At 43.8% G+C, this 14,265-nt stretch overlaps 1 protein-coding gene across 4 annotated transcripts in view; it reads right to left on the minus strand.

The window, feature by feature from the left end:
- LOC147465742 (S-adenosyl-L-methionine-dependent methyltransferases superfamily protein) overlaps positions 1-14,265 on the minus strand; it is a 135,478-nt gene that overhangs the window by 85,105 nt on the left and 36,108 nt on the right. For 2 of the 4 annotated variants that reach the window (XM_086512339.1, XM_086512323.1), the window contains exons 2-4: positions 1,008-1,028; positions 591-661; positions 51-184 (exon numbers count right to left, since the gene is read on the minus strand). In XM_086512339.1, the coding sequence (XP_086368465.1) occupies positions 51-184; positions 591-661; positions 1,008-1,028 (226 nt within the window). Of the gene's footprint in view, positions 1-50; positions 185-590; positions 662-1,007; positions 1,029-14,265 lie in introns of those variants that run through there. The other 2 variants (XM_086512331.1, XM_086512347.1) reach the window with 2 other exon arrangements.

Raw genomic sequence — 14,265 nt, forward strand, 5'->3', positions numbered from 1 at the left:
AAAGAAGACCACCAAAAACTTGCTTGAATGGCTTGAAATGAAGACCATACCTTCCTAGTTCAAGGACCTTTTGCCCCCCGAGCATATGCTGATGAACTACTAGCCATTCAGCAAACGAAAGAGTGCCTGGCCAAAGCAGATTCGCATTAAGCACATGGAATGCAAACTCTCTGATTGACAACACCTGCAAGCACAGCAGCAATTGTCACAAGTAGACTGAAATGCAAGCCAGTAAAATACTATACCGGCAAATCATACTGCCAGTGTTCACATGTAGAAGGCAATGCACATATATGCACCCTTTCAAATATTTACAAATCACCATGTTTGAAATTTCAAACGCCTCTATACAGTGAGCATGATTCCCAGAATCTGAACGAGTATGCCTTGTGAAACAGCAAGAGATATATCAGATACTATATTCATTGACTTCAAGTATGTTTAATGTACTGCATGCACAAAATTTCTATATATACATATATCATCACATTTAGTTGATAGAGAATCCAGAGCATTTAATTGAGTGCTCCTTGCATGTCACTTTTGTTGTAAAGGCTATCACTTTCTGATCAGTTAAGGATAGGACATACCATTCCAGGAAATTCATGGCTGCGCTCAACAAACTCGAGTGATTGATCTGACGTCTGTGTACGGGCTTCAACTTGAAAAACCAAAAATGTAGTAAGTGTCTTAGAAAGGTCTTCGTGTACATTACAAATCAGCTCAAAGAGCAAAAAGTAAGTTATAATATTAACCAACTTGAAAAAACTTCAGCCCATGAGCAAGATTTGTAACTAGCTGAACTTGAAATTGCAACACAACTACAAGCACAGCTGAGGCATGCAAAACAAGCCTGCAGGAGTGCAATAGAGAAACACTCCTACTTTCTCTCTGCAGCATAAATTGTAATTGCTAGAAGGACTCTCAACCCTTGTTAAAAGAAGATTGCAGAGCCAAAGCTTCAATTCAAAACCTACAAATGAAGGTCTATAGAATTAAAAAGACACCTGTCATGAAGAGCTGGCATTCTGTTGGAATTTGGTGCGTACTTATATGGAATTGAGGTGCCCATTAATGAACGAGAGACATTGTCAATAACAATAAGTGGGTTAGACTACTTGTTTGCCCATTCTTCACATACTAGATGAATTCACACTATAACAGAATTACAAGTGGTAAGAACATGGTTGTCATCCACAAAAAAATATAACCACAAGCTCCATCATACATAGTAATGACTACACATGACATTCCTGCTAATGGTGACCCGATCTTAAAAACAGAGCTAGGTATTATTACATCAAAAACATGTGATACATGGTGATATGCAGCGAAAGGGATAAGGTATCGATAGAATCTCCCATACATCCACGCACATAAGTAGTAACCATGCATTCCAATAAATCAAGTTTTGACATATACTCAAGTGCAGGACTAACTCAACACTGATTAAGTCTCCAATAACTAAGACATGAAACTGAAACATTAATAGAAAAAAAAGAAGTGTTGCGAGGGCATAAACTAAGGTAAAAAGAGTTTACACGCTATCAATTATCTGCAAACCAAACAAAAACACTTAGTTTCTTGCCTTTTTAACCATCGAAAAGTCTTAGAATTGTTACCTGATTGCTCTATGTGGCTGCCCAAAATATGTTGGGATGGACAGCCCCAACCAAAGTAGGGATGAAAAGGTGTTTATTCAGCATTAAGTTTATATATGTACTCCACAGGTCAAAGAAAAAAGTCAATGAATGTAAAGAATTGCCACCTTCACTAGGTAACTTGTTGCTAAATGGACTATTTTCTTATTTTCTCGAGTAATTTCTTTTTATTGAAATTAGGATATTTACAGATGTGCACTTGAACCGTAAGGTTAGGAACTGTAGATCTATTAATATTATTAAAAGCCATCAAGAACGGAAAACTCTGATGCGTCATATGATGGGTGACATTAAGCATCGCGAAGGGATTTTACCGTTAGTTCGGTAGGAGAGACCGGGAAACGAATATTTCTGATGCGTCACGTGATGGGGTGACGGGAGCATCGGAAAGGGAATATCTCGTTGGTCTGGCAGGAAACCTGAATTGGAAAGAGGAATATGCATAAAGACACAAGCACAAGAATAAAAATGGGTTTTGAGAAGATTTTCTTGAAAAGCGGAATATTTTAACGAGTTTTCAAGGAAGAGCAGACGCTTTCCCGCGAGGAATCTATGTGTGCATTGGATTTGTGCATGTGATTGCATCCAGGGACGCTTGGGAAGTGCTGTGAAAGGCATTGTTTTTAACTTACAAGGTTTTATTGAGTTTTTGGACAGGTTCATACCAATTTTAAAATATGTCGGCCGCCCACTTAATAAGTGGGCAGCCACTTAGAAAATAAAGCAACAAAACCAGCCAGTGAATTCTCTCTCCCTATTTCGGGTAAAACAGCAAAAACCGAAAAAAAATATTATTATTATAAAAAAAAAATCGCCCCGATCTCTACGCGGCCAGCCTCTACTCAGCTATTCTACTGTGGCCAGGAAGCTATAAAAGCGCCACATGCCCTCACTCAAAGGAGGAGTTGCTAGCACCAGAGAGAAGACTCTGCCGCCAAAAGACGCAAGGAATCGCGAGACTGCGAAGTACGGAAGTCGCTTTTCCCGCGCAAGAGCGGCAGGTATGTATTGTGGATTCGCCATACGAATTGTTGTCCCGTGTTTGTGTGTTTTTGCAAGCACTTCATCGCAAAGGAGAAGCGAGAAGGCTTCGACCTACGCTTGGGAATTCCAAGAGACGGAATTCCGAAATTGTTTGCAGAGTCTCGATTCTGAGTACAAACGGAAACAGGATTGAGAGCTCGTCTCCCCTAATTCCCAAGCGTAGGCCGAAGCCTTCTCGCTTCTCCTTCGTGATGAAGTACCTGCAAACACACACAAACACGGGACAACAATTCGTATGGCGAATCCACAATAGATACCTGTCGCTCTTGCGCGGGAAAAGCGACTTCCGTGCTTCGCAGTTTCGCGATCTCTTGCGTCTTCTGGCGGCAAAGTCTTCTCTTGCTGGCGCTGGCAACTCCTCCTCTGAGTGAGGGCTTGTCGTGCTTTTATAGCTCCCTCGCTACAGCTTGAATAGCTGAGCAGAGGCTGGCCGCGTAGAGATCGCGGCGGATTTTTTTTTATTTTTTTATTTTTTTATTTTTTATTTTTTTGGTTGTTCTGCCCGAAATAGAGAGAGAAAATTCGCTTGCTGGTTTTGCTGCTTTATTTCTAAGTGGCTGCCCACTTATTAAGTAGGCGGCCCGCATATTTTAAAATTGGTATGAACCTACCCAAAAACTCAATAAAACCTTATAAGTTAAAAACAATGCCTTTCACAGCACTTCCCAGGCGTCCCTGGATGCAACCACATGCACAAATGCAATGCAGACATAGATTCCTCGCGGGAAAGCGTCTGCTCGCCGGAATCTCGTTAAAATATTCCGCTTTTTAAGAAAAGCTTCTCAGAACCAATCTTTATTCTTGTGCTTGCGTCTTTACGCGTATTCCTCTTTCCAGTTTGGTTTCCTGCCAGACCAACGAGATATTCCCTTTCCGATGCTCCCGTCACCCCATCACGTGACATGGGTTTTCTCCGGTTCTTGTGTTTGTAAAAAGATTCTCCCTAATAAAGGATTTTCTTTAAGGGGGGGGAGGGGACCAGCCCATCTTCTGTTCCCAAATACTGTGTCGAACTTCTCCCTCAACTCTGTTTAGTTGAAAGATTATTTATTTTCATCTTGTTGATTATTCGTGTGCGCTCCCGTCTGTGACAGTGGTATCAGAGCTCGGATTCCTCTCTTTCTCTGCAAAGAAGGAAGATCTCGGGAAGGAACGGAAAGAAACATGACAAGCCACGGAAGACCCGCTGAAGACAAACTTCAGCAAGTGCGAGCACAACTCGCGGAATTGCAACAACTCATTTTGTTGCCGGCTGTCCAAAGGCTTTGGACGGAATCAAGAAGCCGCAAGGAACGGATGCCGATGGGCATCAGGAAAATCCTGTTAATGGAAGTAACCCGCAAGTGAATGGTGCGAAAAGAGGTACCGAAACGCACAAGAGATCTCCGGATCAGGACAAGCGGCCTTCCAAGAGCGAGGGCCAGGAAAAAGAACTTTCTCTGCTTAACGAAAGCAAGGATGTCTCTATCTCTTCTCCATCATACTCTCCTGACTATACTACTACATATGTTTCTCATACACTATCTAAATCTTCTCCCAAGAAGAAAACTCCTACTTCCTTACATACTACTAAAGAGAAGACCCAATTCAAGAGGGATAATCGCAAACGTCACCGCAAGATGCGGATTTTCAAATCCGGTGACAAGGATGTGAAGTTTGATAACTACACAGGACCCAAGGCACTGTCTTTCATCAGGCAGTTTGAGGTTGCTTTTGCCAACAAAAACTTCACTGAAAAATCCAAGGTGCGTCATGTTGGGATGCATCTCAAGGAGACTACAAGCAACTGGTAGCTAGCCAAAATTCTAGAAGGTACTCAAGCCAGAACCTGGGCTCAATTCAAAGTTGAAATCTATGAACAATATGTTCCACCTGCTTTCGAGAAGGACAATCGGAAGGAATGGGACTGGCTTGCCCAGAAGGAACAAGAGAAAGTCACGGCTTATGTTGATAAGTTTTGGTCGGTTCTTCTAAACATTACGCCTTTTATGAAGATTTTCGACGAGGAAAAGATGCGAAAGTTTGAAGCAGGTCTTCAACCCTTCAGCGGATGATGGAGTCGACAATCATTGCCGACGATTTACATTCCACTGGTACCCCCAGACGGAGGGATCATAGCACATACCGTGCAAGGCAAAGAGCGGTCTATGATGACCATGGCAACCAAGGCAAAAAGCATTCCCCAGAGGACCCAGATGAGTGTCACAAAGTGATGACATGGCTGCCCGAGAGGAAACCTGGAAACCCTAAATCTGGAAACCCTAACCCTAAAACTTGCAAACCCTAAAATCTGCCAGAAACCCTAAAACATTAGAAACCCTAACCCTACAAGGACAGCAACGCAGAATCCCGAAAAAGCGCAAGCACGCTGATGTGGCAAAATCCCAAAATTTGCGAAGATGATTTTCTGGGCAGAATATGCTTTTAGCGACACAGTTTGAGGGAGATTTTTGGTTGATGCTTTTTCTCTACGCAAATTGCAAGGAGAGAGAAAGAGAGAGAACTCCATTGCTTTATTTTTTCTAAAAGCTCAAGAGAACGCTTGTGAGAGACAAGACCTTTTGCTTTTGATTTGAAGCATTTCGGGGCACTGCTTTTGGCATCCCTTCTAAAATAATCAAGTGATTTGGGCCCCCACTCTGCAGAGCATCTCGACGCAGACTCTGAGTGAGACCCGAACCACTCTTGTACTTTGAACACTGATAAATACAAAAAGAAATACCGAAAGGGGCGCCAGTCTTTGGGGCCAATATCTCTAGGCACAGAACTCCGCCGGGCCAGTGCAAATCTATTGTGAACTGTGAACTGTTTTGAAGTGGTTATGGTGCGGTCGTGATTGATTCTTGACTTGGAGTGTCCAAGTCTGTTACAGTGGTATCAGAGCACGGCTGATTTCTCTTCTATGGGAAATCCGATCCCAATTTTTTTTCCGCGGCACCTATGGCTTCAGGCAAGGATCAGTCGACTCCCTCTACATCCGGAGATGCGGGCAGGGATCACAACGAAGACTCCGGCAGAAAGTATAGCCCACCTCGGCTTACTCAGGCGGAGCAAAGAGAGATGAACCGTCGTCAATTGATCGGCGATGCAACAAAGATGATGCTCAGTTTTGCGAAGGACCCAAAATTGGCAAAATATATGAGCGAGACTTCTTTTCAGGAAGTGCACGAGCAGTGGCAGAAAACCACAACACCACCCCCCAAACCCACTGTCACGAGGACGTGGCAACTGCTAACCTTAGTTGTTGGTTTCTTTCCAATGATTTTTGTTTAATTTTTGAGAGCCTCTTTTTGAAGTTGCAAATGGTCGGACATTGTATGGCCAATGTGAACGGTAGTTTCACCAGCAGACAGGATGTTGGTCGGCTCTGGAACTCATAAAGTAAAAGGATGTCTAGACTCGGTTCAAGATCATGTAGGTTCCCCCATCGCACTTAGCAAGTTGGTGGATACTAGGAAGTGAACTCAATAAAGGCATAAAGTCAAGGTGGGATCACCAACAGAAAGTATCCGACAGTTGGGCCACATTGCACTTTTGGATGCAGTCCCAATGAGGATAGATGGTCAGATGACCAGTGGGAGCCCCACGGAAGCATCTCCTAAAAATTAGGGAACTGCTATTTTGGGCCGTGAAATGTGTTCGCATCATTACCTTCGATATGACCAGAGGAACATTTTATTACTCTGCTGCAAAGTCAACTGATGCATCAGTTGAGAGATTTTTTAAGTAGGAAGCCCAATGCGGGAAAATTGCATGTATGAGTGCCAAGTGGCACTTTTTGGCCAATTTACCAAGTTTGGGAGAACGAAACTCGTAACTGACTCTTTGGACCAGTTTTGGAGACTGATAACTGTGATTTTCAGCCATTTCTCTCCATTTTTGAGCTTCCCATGACTTCACCTAGGTCCAAGGAGCTCATTTTCAACATTAGAAGGCATCAGATGCGTGTTTACAGGGCTGTTTTGCTGTGTTTTCAGCGATACGCAGGTTTTGGCAGCCATGGTAATCTTCCCCTTTTGCATCTATTTGTTCACAGATGCATTACAGGTCAAGGACAGAAGAGGGGACGCTCGATTTATGCTTGGGGGATGCTTCATTGAGAACCTGTCACAGGTTAAGAGCTATGGAGTGCTTTCTTTCCACTCAATGTACAATGTGGTCCTAGGAGTGATGCCCTTCACACTACACACTGCTCTCTCTCTCTCCCCTATGTGCAGTTATGTGATGCCCCACAAGAGGGCTCTCCATTTGACTGATGTACAGCTGTGTGGTTTCATGCTTTTGTTCTGAGGCAAGAGCCTCCTTGAGCAAGAACAGGGGTAGCTAATTGCTACTCCAAAGCAGGCACCGGTGAGGGTCATAACCTCGCCGTACAGGTGCGTTTTCAGCGCTGTGTATGCGCTGTAAATTGACTGTTTTTCAGCCATACGAACGCCAGAACCATTGGGAATAGTGCCCCACTGACAGAGGACGGTTAGGGGACTGCTTAGGGCTGAAAACAGGGCAAAAATCAGTAAATACAGTGTGCTGAATTTACTGTTTTTGGGCAAGAATCAGAGGGTATACGCTAGTAGAAGTGAGTTCTAGCAGGGGAATTGGTTTTGTGCAAGTTTTGGAGCTGTTATGCTACCGAAACTTGGCCAAATCAGGTAGTATCTAGTGGGATACAGGTAAAGGATTCCCAGGACTCTACTTTGTAATTTACCCTCTCAAAGAATAAAGAAATACCGAAAGGGGCGCCAATTTTGGGGCCTACACGTTGTCGGCGTCTGCTCGGAGCATTCTATCTTCCGAGCCGTGTGTTTGATTAAGTGTTAATTCTCGTCGCAGGTTTCCTTTGCAAAGTGCTTTGTGTGTGTGTCTAAAGTAAAGAATTTCACGTGAAAGCCAACGCCTACCGCCCCACGGGCCAATTTCATGGTTCCATTGCCGGGACATCAATCACTTTTTCCTCAAAGAGGGAGCCTCGGTTGTTTTGGGTAAGACAGAGTACAGGAACGCGGGATTACACTATGGCCGACAAAGGGAAGGGCATTATGGAAGAGGGTTCCTCTTCACAGGACAAACAGGAAATTCCGCATGTTCGCCTTGCCAAAAAGTGGTCGAATTAGGACTGATTTTCTACTGCATTTTAAGGGTTTGCAAGTATGAACCAAGATGAGATAGGGAGAGGTCTCACAGTGGTAGATAGGCCACTAGATCTCCTATGGGAGTGATGTGGGTCTGCCAGATGACACGCTGGTTGCCAATTCTCTGAGGCGATTGCTTGGATTCTATGACGCATTGGTAAATCATCTTGAAATTTGAGCTTGCTTGGTCGTGGGTAGTACGTCAATATTCTGGAATTATGCTCGTTTGCAGAGACAAGAGCCTCTTGTACAGGTAAAAAGTTAAGGGACAGGTTGCAAGATGCTATGTTGTGAAGTTCAAGAACTATCCACCTAGGGATGGAAAGTGGATGGAAGAGCATGAACTGTCACAGTCACCAAATGTATTGCAGCTTTACCTTGAGGTCTTTGGGTTACAACCTACTTATACCCCACCCCAACGTGTGCAAAGGAGATGTAATGATAGAGCTAACACATCAAATGTACTCATGGATTCAGTGCAACAGCAGTGTACAGTTTGACAAAAGTATGAAGGTCTCATTAAGTCATTTGTATATATGTTTTGACAGTCTTTCTTGCGGATACATGCGATGCTAAAAGGGTGCTTACCACACAAGATCGCCTATGGCATGTATTTATGGTATGCAATCGAGGACGTTTGCGATTTCAAGCGGGGGGTATGTCACGAGGACGTGGCAACTGCTAACCTTATTGTTGGATTCTTTCCAATGATTTTTGTTTAATTTTTGAGAGCCTCTTTTTGAAGTTGCAAATGGTCGGACATTGTATGGCCAATGTGAATGGTAGTTTCACCGGCAGACGGGAAGTTGATCAGCACTCGAACTCGTAAAGTAAAAGGATGTCTAGGCTCAATTCAAGATCATGTAGGTTCCCCCGTCGCACTTAGCAAGTTGGTGGATACTAGGAAGTGAACTCAATAAAGGCATAAAGTCAAGGTGGGATCACCAACAGAAAGTATCCGATAGTTGGGCCACATTGCACTTTTGGATGCGGTCCCAATGAGGATAGATAGTCAGATGACGAGTGGGAGCCCAACGGAAGCATCTCCTAAAAATTAGGGAACTGCTATTTTGGGCCGTGAAATGTGTTCGCATCATTACCTTCGATAAGACCAGAGGAACATTTTATTACTCTGCTGCAAAGTCAACTGATGCACCAGTTGAGAGATTTTTTAAGTAGGAAGCCCAATGCGGGAAAATTGCATGTATGAGTGCCAAGTGGCACTTTTTGGCCAATTTACCAAGTTTGGGAGAACGAAACTCGTAACTGACTCTTTGGACCAGTTTTGGAGACTGATAACTGTGATTTTCAGCCATTTCTCTCCATTTTTGAGCTTCCCATGACTTCACCTAGGTCCAAGGAGCTCATTTTCAACATTAGAAGGCATCAGATGCGTGTTTACAGGGCTGTTTTGCTGTGTTTTCAGCGATACGCAGGTTTTGGCAGCCATGGTAATCTTCCCCTTTTGCATCTATTTGTTCACAGATGCATTACAGGTCAAGGACAGAAGAGGGGACGCTCGATTTATGCTGGGGGGATGCTTCATTGAGAACCTGTCACAGGTTAAGAGCTATGGAGTGCTTTCTTTCCACTCAATGTACAATGTGGTCCTAGGAGTGATGCCCTTCACACTACACACTGCTCTCTCTCTCTCCCCTATGTGCAGTTATGTGATGCCCCACAAGAGGGCTCTCCATTTGACTGATGTACAGCTGTGTGGTTTCATGCTTTTGTTCTGAGGCAAGAGCCCCCTTGAGCAAGAACAGGGGTAGCTAATTGCTACTCCAAAGCAGGCACCGGTGAGGGTCATAACCTCGCCGTACAGGTGCGTTTTCAGCGCTGTGTATGCGCTGTAAATTGACTGTTTTTCAGCCATACGGACGCCAAAACCATTGGGAATATTGCCCCAGTAGCAGAGGACAGTTAGGATACTGTTTAGGGCTGAAAACAGGGCAAAAACCAGTAAATACAGCGTGCTGAATTTAATGTTTTTGGGCAAAAATCAGAGGGTATACGCTAGTAGAAGTGAGTTCTAGCAGGGGAATTGGTTTCGTGCAAGTTTTGGGGCTGTTATGCTGCCGAAATTTGGCCAAATCAGGTAGTATCTAGTGGGATACAGGTAAAGGATTCCCAGGACTCTACTTTGTAATTTACCCTCTCAAAGAATAAAGAAATACTGAAAGGGGTGCCAATTTTGGGGCCTACAGGTTGTCGGCGTCTGCTCGGAGCATTCTAGCTTCCGAGCCGTGTGTGTGATTAAGTGTTAATTCCCATCGCAGGTTTCCTTTGCAAAGTGCTCTGTGTGTGTGTCTAAAGTAAAGAATTTCGGGTGAAAGCCAACGCCTACCGCCCCACGGGCCGGTTTCACCCACTCTCAAGAAACCTTCTGCTCACAAGCAATATTCAGAGAAGGAATTAGAAGAGGTGGTTGATGCACGGATTGCTCAGCTTTTTGACGCGCAGAACAAAGCTAAAAAGCACGGCAAAAAGCAGAAGAAAGGCACTGACTTCCCAGTTTATTTGGGTCGTCAATCGACATTTGATACGGCAAAGAAACAGAAGAAGCGTGTTCGATTTGAAGGAGTACCCAGTTCTTCTTCTTCTTCTTCTTCTTCTGACAGTTCTTCTAGCTCTTCAGATTCGAGCAAAGAAGACAGAAAAGGCAAAAAAGCGAAGCAAGAAACAACGCTTCGGAAAGGCCAAGAAAAAGGCAAAGAAGTCTAAATCTCACCCAGTGAGTGACAGTTCTACAGAGGACTCGTCTACAGAAAGTTCAGACTCTGATGACGGCAATTTTTATGCGAACAAGAAGAATTTTTATATAGCCAACCAGTATGACTTTCTGGAAGATAAAAGCAAGAAAGTCCGAGAGTTTAAGGAAGGTGGACAGTCGATCAAATTTGACACTTTTTCAGGATATAAAGATGCTTTGAAGGCTTTGTCTTTGATACAGCAGTTTGACATCGCTTTCGCGGGAGGATGCTACTCAGAGCACTCCAAGATTAGGAGAGCTGCCTCTTATTTTAAGAGGAATGCTCGAACTTGGTGGTCAACGCTTCTTTTAAACAAGACTGCGCCACTTAAATGGCTGAAATTTAAGAATCTTTTTATTTCTTCTTGGTTCACTCAAGAGTATGAACGTGATATACGAGCTGCTTGGAACCATCTTCGCATGACCAAGAGAGATACAATGGATGCTTATTGCAAGAGATTCTGGAGCTCTTTTCTACCCACCTCTTCATTCAAGAAGATCTCGTTCAGAGAACAGATTGAGCGGTTTACCTTGGGTCTACCTACAGAGATCCGAGATCACTGCTTGGAACAGAAGTCAGCTTCTATTCAGGAGTTGATGAGTCATGCGAAACGGGGCTTTGCCATTCACTCTGGCAGTTTGACCTACCCCACCGATGAGGTCATGACACAACGAGCCGAACAGACTTCAGCGAATGAAAGTAGAAAGAGAAACAACAATCCAGAAAGGTAGGATGCACGACCCAAGCTTACTCCTCAGGAGAGAGCTCGCTTCATCAAGGAGGAAAAGTGCTTTGGATGCGTGGAACATGGACGTATCTCCGCGAAGTGCCCTAAAAAGGCACAGAAAAAACAGAATGACAAGGACGACGACAAGCCTGAGAGTTCGAGAGCAGCTGAGGAACGTGGAAGAAAAGGCAAGATGAAAACAAGACTGGTTCCAGATTGTGTGGGTATCAATCCCAACACCATGGACGAGAGTACAGAACTTTGCCGAGCTTGGGGCAAAGTGAAAGACCAAGAGGCCCTAATCTTCTTTGATGGAGGAGCCAAGGCCAACTTCATTTCACCAGAATTGGCGGCGCGGCTCGAGATCACTCCCGATCGGATGGGACCACTTGCAGAGGTTGTTCTAGCGGCCCCCGGCAAGGACGTAGCCATTGCACCTGTCATTGGCAAACTTCGGTTGCATTGTCAAGGGTACTTGGGGCATGAGGACTTTTTCATAATGCCTTTGGAAGGTTGTGATGTTCTCTTAGGGATTCCCTAGTACCGCAAGAACAACGCCGTGGTCGATTATCGGGCAAGGAAAGCGACATCGACTACAAAGAAGGGCAGAACCATTGTACTTGACATTAAACTGAAGGGCGAGTCTGTCCCTATTGTATCGGCTTCGGCCATTTCTAAATTAATGAAATCCAATCTGTTTGTTTACTCGATCTTTATGATAGAATTGAGCGATAAGGATAGGACAAATATGTCTAAGCTTGATAAAGAACGCCAAGATTTTCTCCACTCTCACGCCGATCATGCTTCGCAGAGGGCCTACCAGGCAGGTTAGCACCTGCTCGTCCTCGTCCTGAAGATCATACCATTGATCTGATACCTGGAAGCACACCACCGAACCAGCCACTTTACCGTGTGAGCCGAGCAGAAAATGAAGAGATTATGAACCAAGTGAAAGACCTCTTGGAAAAGGGTCTTGTCCAGTCTAGTACTTCACCATATTGCTCTCCAGCGTTGTTGGTTTTGAAGAAAGACGGATCTTGGAGAATGTGCATCGATTATAGAGCTCTCAACAAAATCACCATCAAGAACAGATTTCTGATTCCTAGGATCGATGATATACTCGACAGATTACAGGGATCCTCGTGCTTTAGCAAGATTGATTTAAAGAGTAGATATCATCAGATCAGAATCACGCCGAGAGACGTCTACAAGACAACTTTTCGGACGACTTTTGGGTTATTTGAGTTTTTGGTGATGCCTTTTGGCTTAACCATTGCTCCGGCAACATTTAACCGGACGATGGACAAGATTTTTCGAGAGTACAGGCTATTTGTTGGCACTTTCTTTGACGATATCATTGTTTTCTCCAAGAATGAGGCAGAACACAAAGATCACCTACTTCAGGTCTTTCAGGCATTACGAGATCACAAGTTAGTGATTAATGCAAAGAAAGTCACTTACTTATCGAGCCGAACATTTCCTGAGGATATGAGTAAACGCCGTCAAAGAGCAATTGAAACTAAAGCAAGAGACTATGCTCTTATTGGGAACCAACTGTATTGGAGAGGTAAAGATCAACATTTGCATCTTTGTGCAAATAAAGACGAGTATATTCCGATTATAGAATAAGCACATGCAGGATTAGCTAGAGATCACTTTATAGTGAGACAATCCCAAGAGCAATCTTAGTGGCAGGCATATGGTGGCCAACACTTTTTGCAGATGCCAAAGAATATGTTCAAAGGTGTGATGCTTGTCAACAAGCAAAAAATGCCAACATGTGTAGATAGTGTTCCCTGAAGACCAATGATAGGGGCTAGAGCTTTTGCGAAATGAGGTATAAATTTTGTTGGGCTGATACAACCACCTGCGTTATCGAACCTAAGCTCAATCTATCATTGTAGCTACGGGCTATTTGACAAAGTGGGTCGAGGCTAAAGCAACTTAAAAGAACCACTTTTGCATTCTTATATGAGTATGTATTCACAAGATATGGACTACCAATAGAAATTGTCAGTGATTGGGGAACTCATTTCCTCAATGAGGTAAGCGAGTATTTGCTTATTGAGTTTATGGTCATTCATAACAAGTCAGCTCTCTATCACCCACAAGAAATGCAAAATTCTTGCAGAATGAGCTATAGGAATCCGATCGGGGAAATTTTTGAGTGTAACATAGATTTCACAGCCTAGTAGGACAAATCGAGGAATCTGGGGAAAAATGGTTTTGGGAAGTCCGGGTATACATATCTCAAGTAGGCTAAAACCACCTCATTTCCACTTGTTACCTTTGCAGAGAGAGCTTTTCGACCTCTTTCGCAAGTACTTTCCGGAGTCTACAATTGCCCGTTTTCAGCGCCGTCTCACACGAGACATGAGGGGTAAGTTCTTTACTCATCAATAATCCATTTTGTACGGCCGATAGCTAGTCTAAACCCCTAGAAAAAACCCTAGAATCCGAGCAGTGCACGAAGACCTACAACCAAAAACTGACCATAGCGGTCTGTCAGCTCGACCAAATCAGATGGGATTTAAATTGTAGCATGCCCTAACATAATAGAACCTTTCAATATCATCAGTTGACCATTCGGCAAGTGTCGAGGGGGTCCCAGTAAAAAAGCTAGGTTTTTGGCAGATGCCAGAATTTGGTTTTGGCTCCATAGACAGCTTGCCTACGAGGTTTATATACAATGTATATGATTGGTTTTGTGAAATCAATCAAGCAAAGCCCTCGAAAAGCAAAAAACGGCTCGAAAGCTACAAAGCGTGAAATTCAACAAACGAGGTTAAACTGACTCCAAATGAGCCAGAATTGGATGAGTTGCTTCACGACTATATTGCGGACAAGTCCAAAGCCTCACAAGTGACAAACCAACTTAACAGGCAGTGTAGTCACAACAATCGGTGATTTCAGAGTCGACAAAGCACAAAGTGATGCCGACAAGACCAAAC

This window comes from Adiantum capillus-veneris, chromosome 1 (assembly GCF_014529385.1).
Source record: "Adiantum capillus-veneris isolate H3 chromosome 1, ASM1452938v2, whole genome shotgun sequence".
NCBI lineage: Eukaryota > Viridiplantae > Streptophyta > Polypodiopsida > Polypodiales > Pteridaceae > Adiantum > Adiantum capillus-veneris.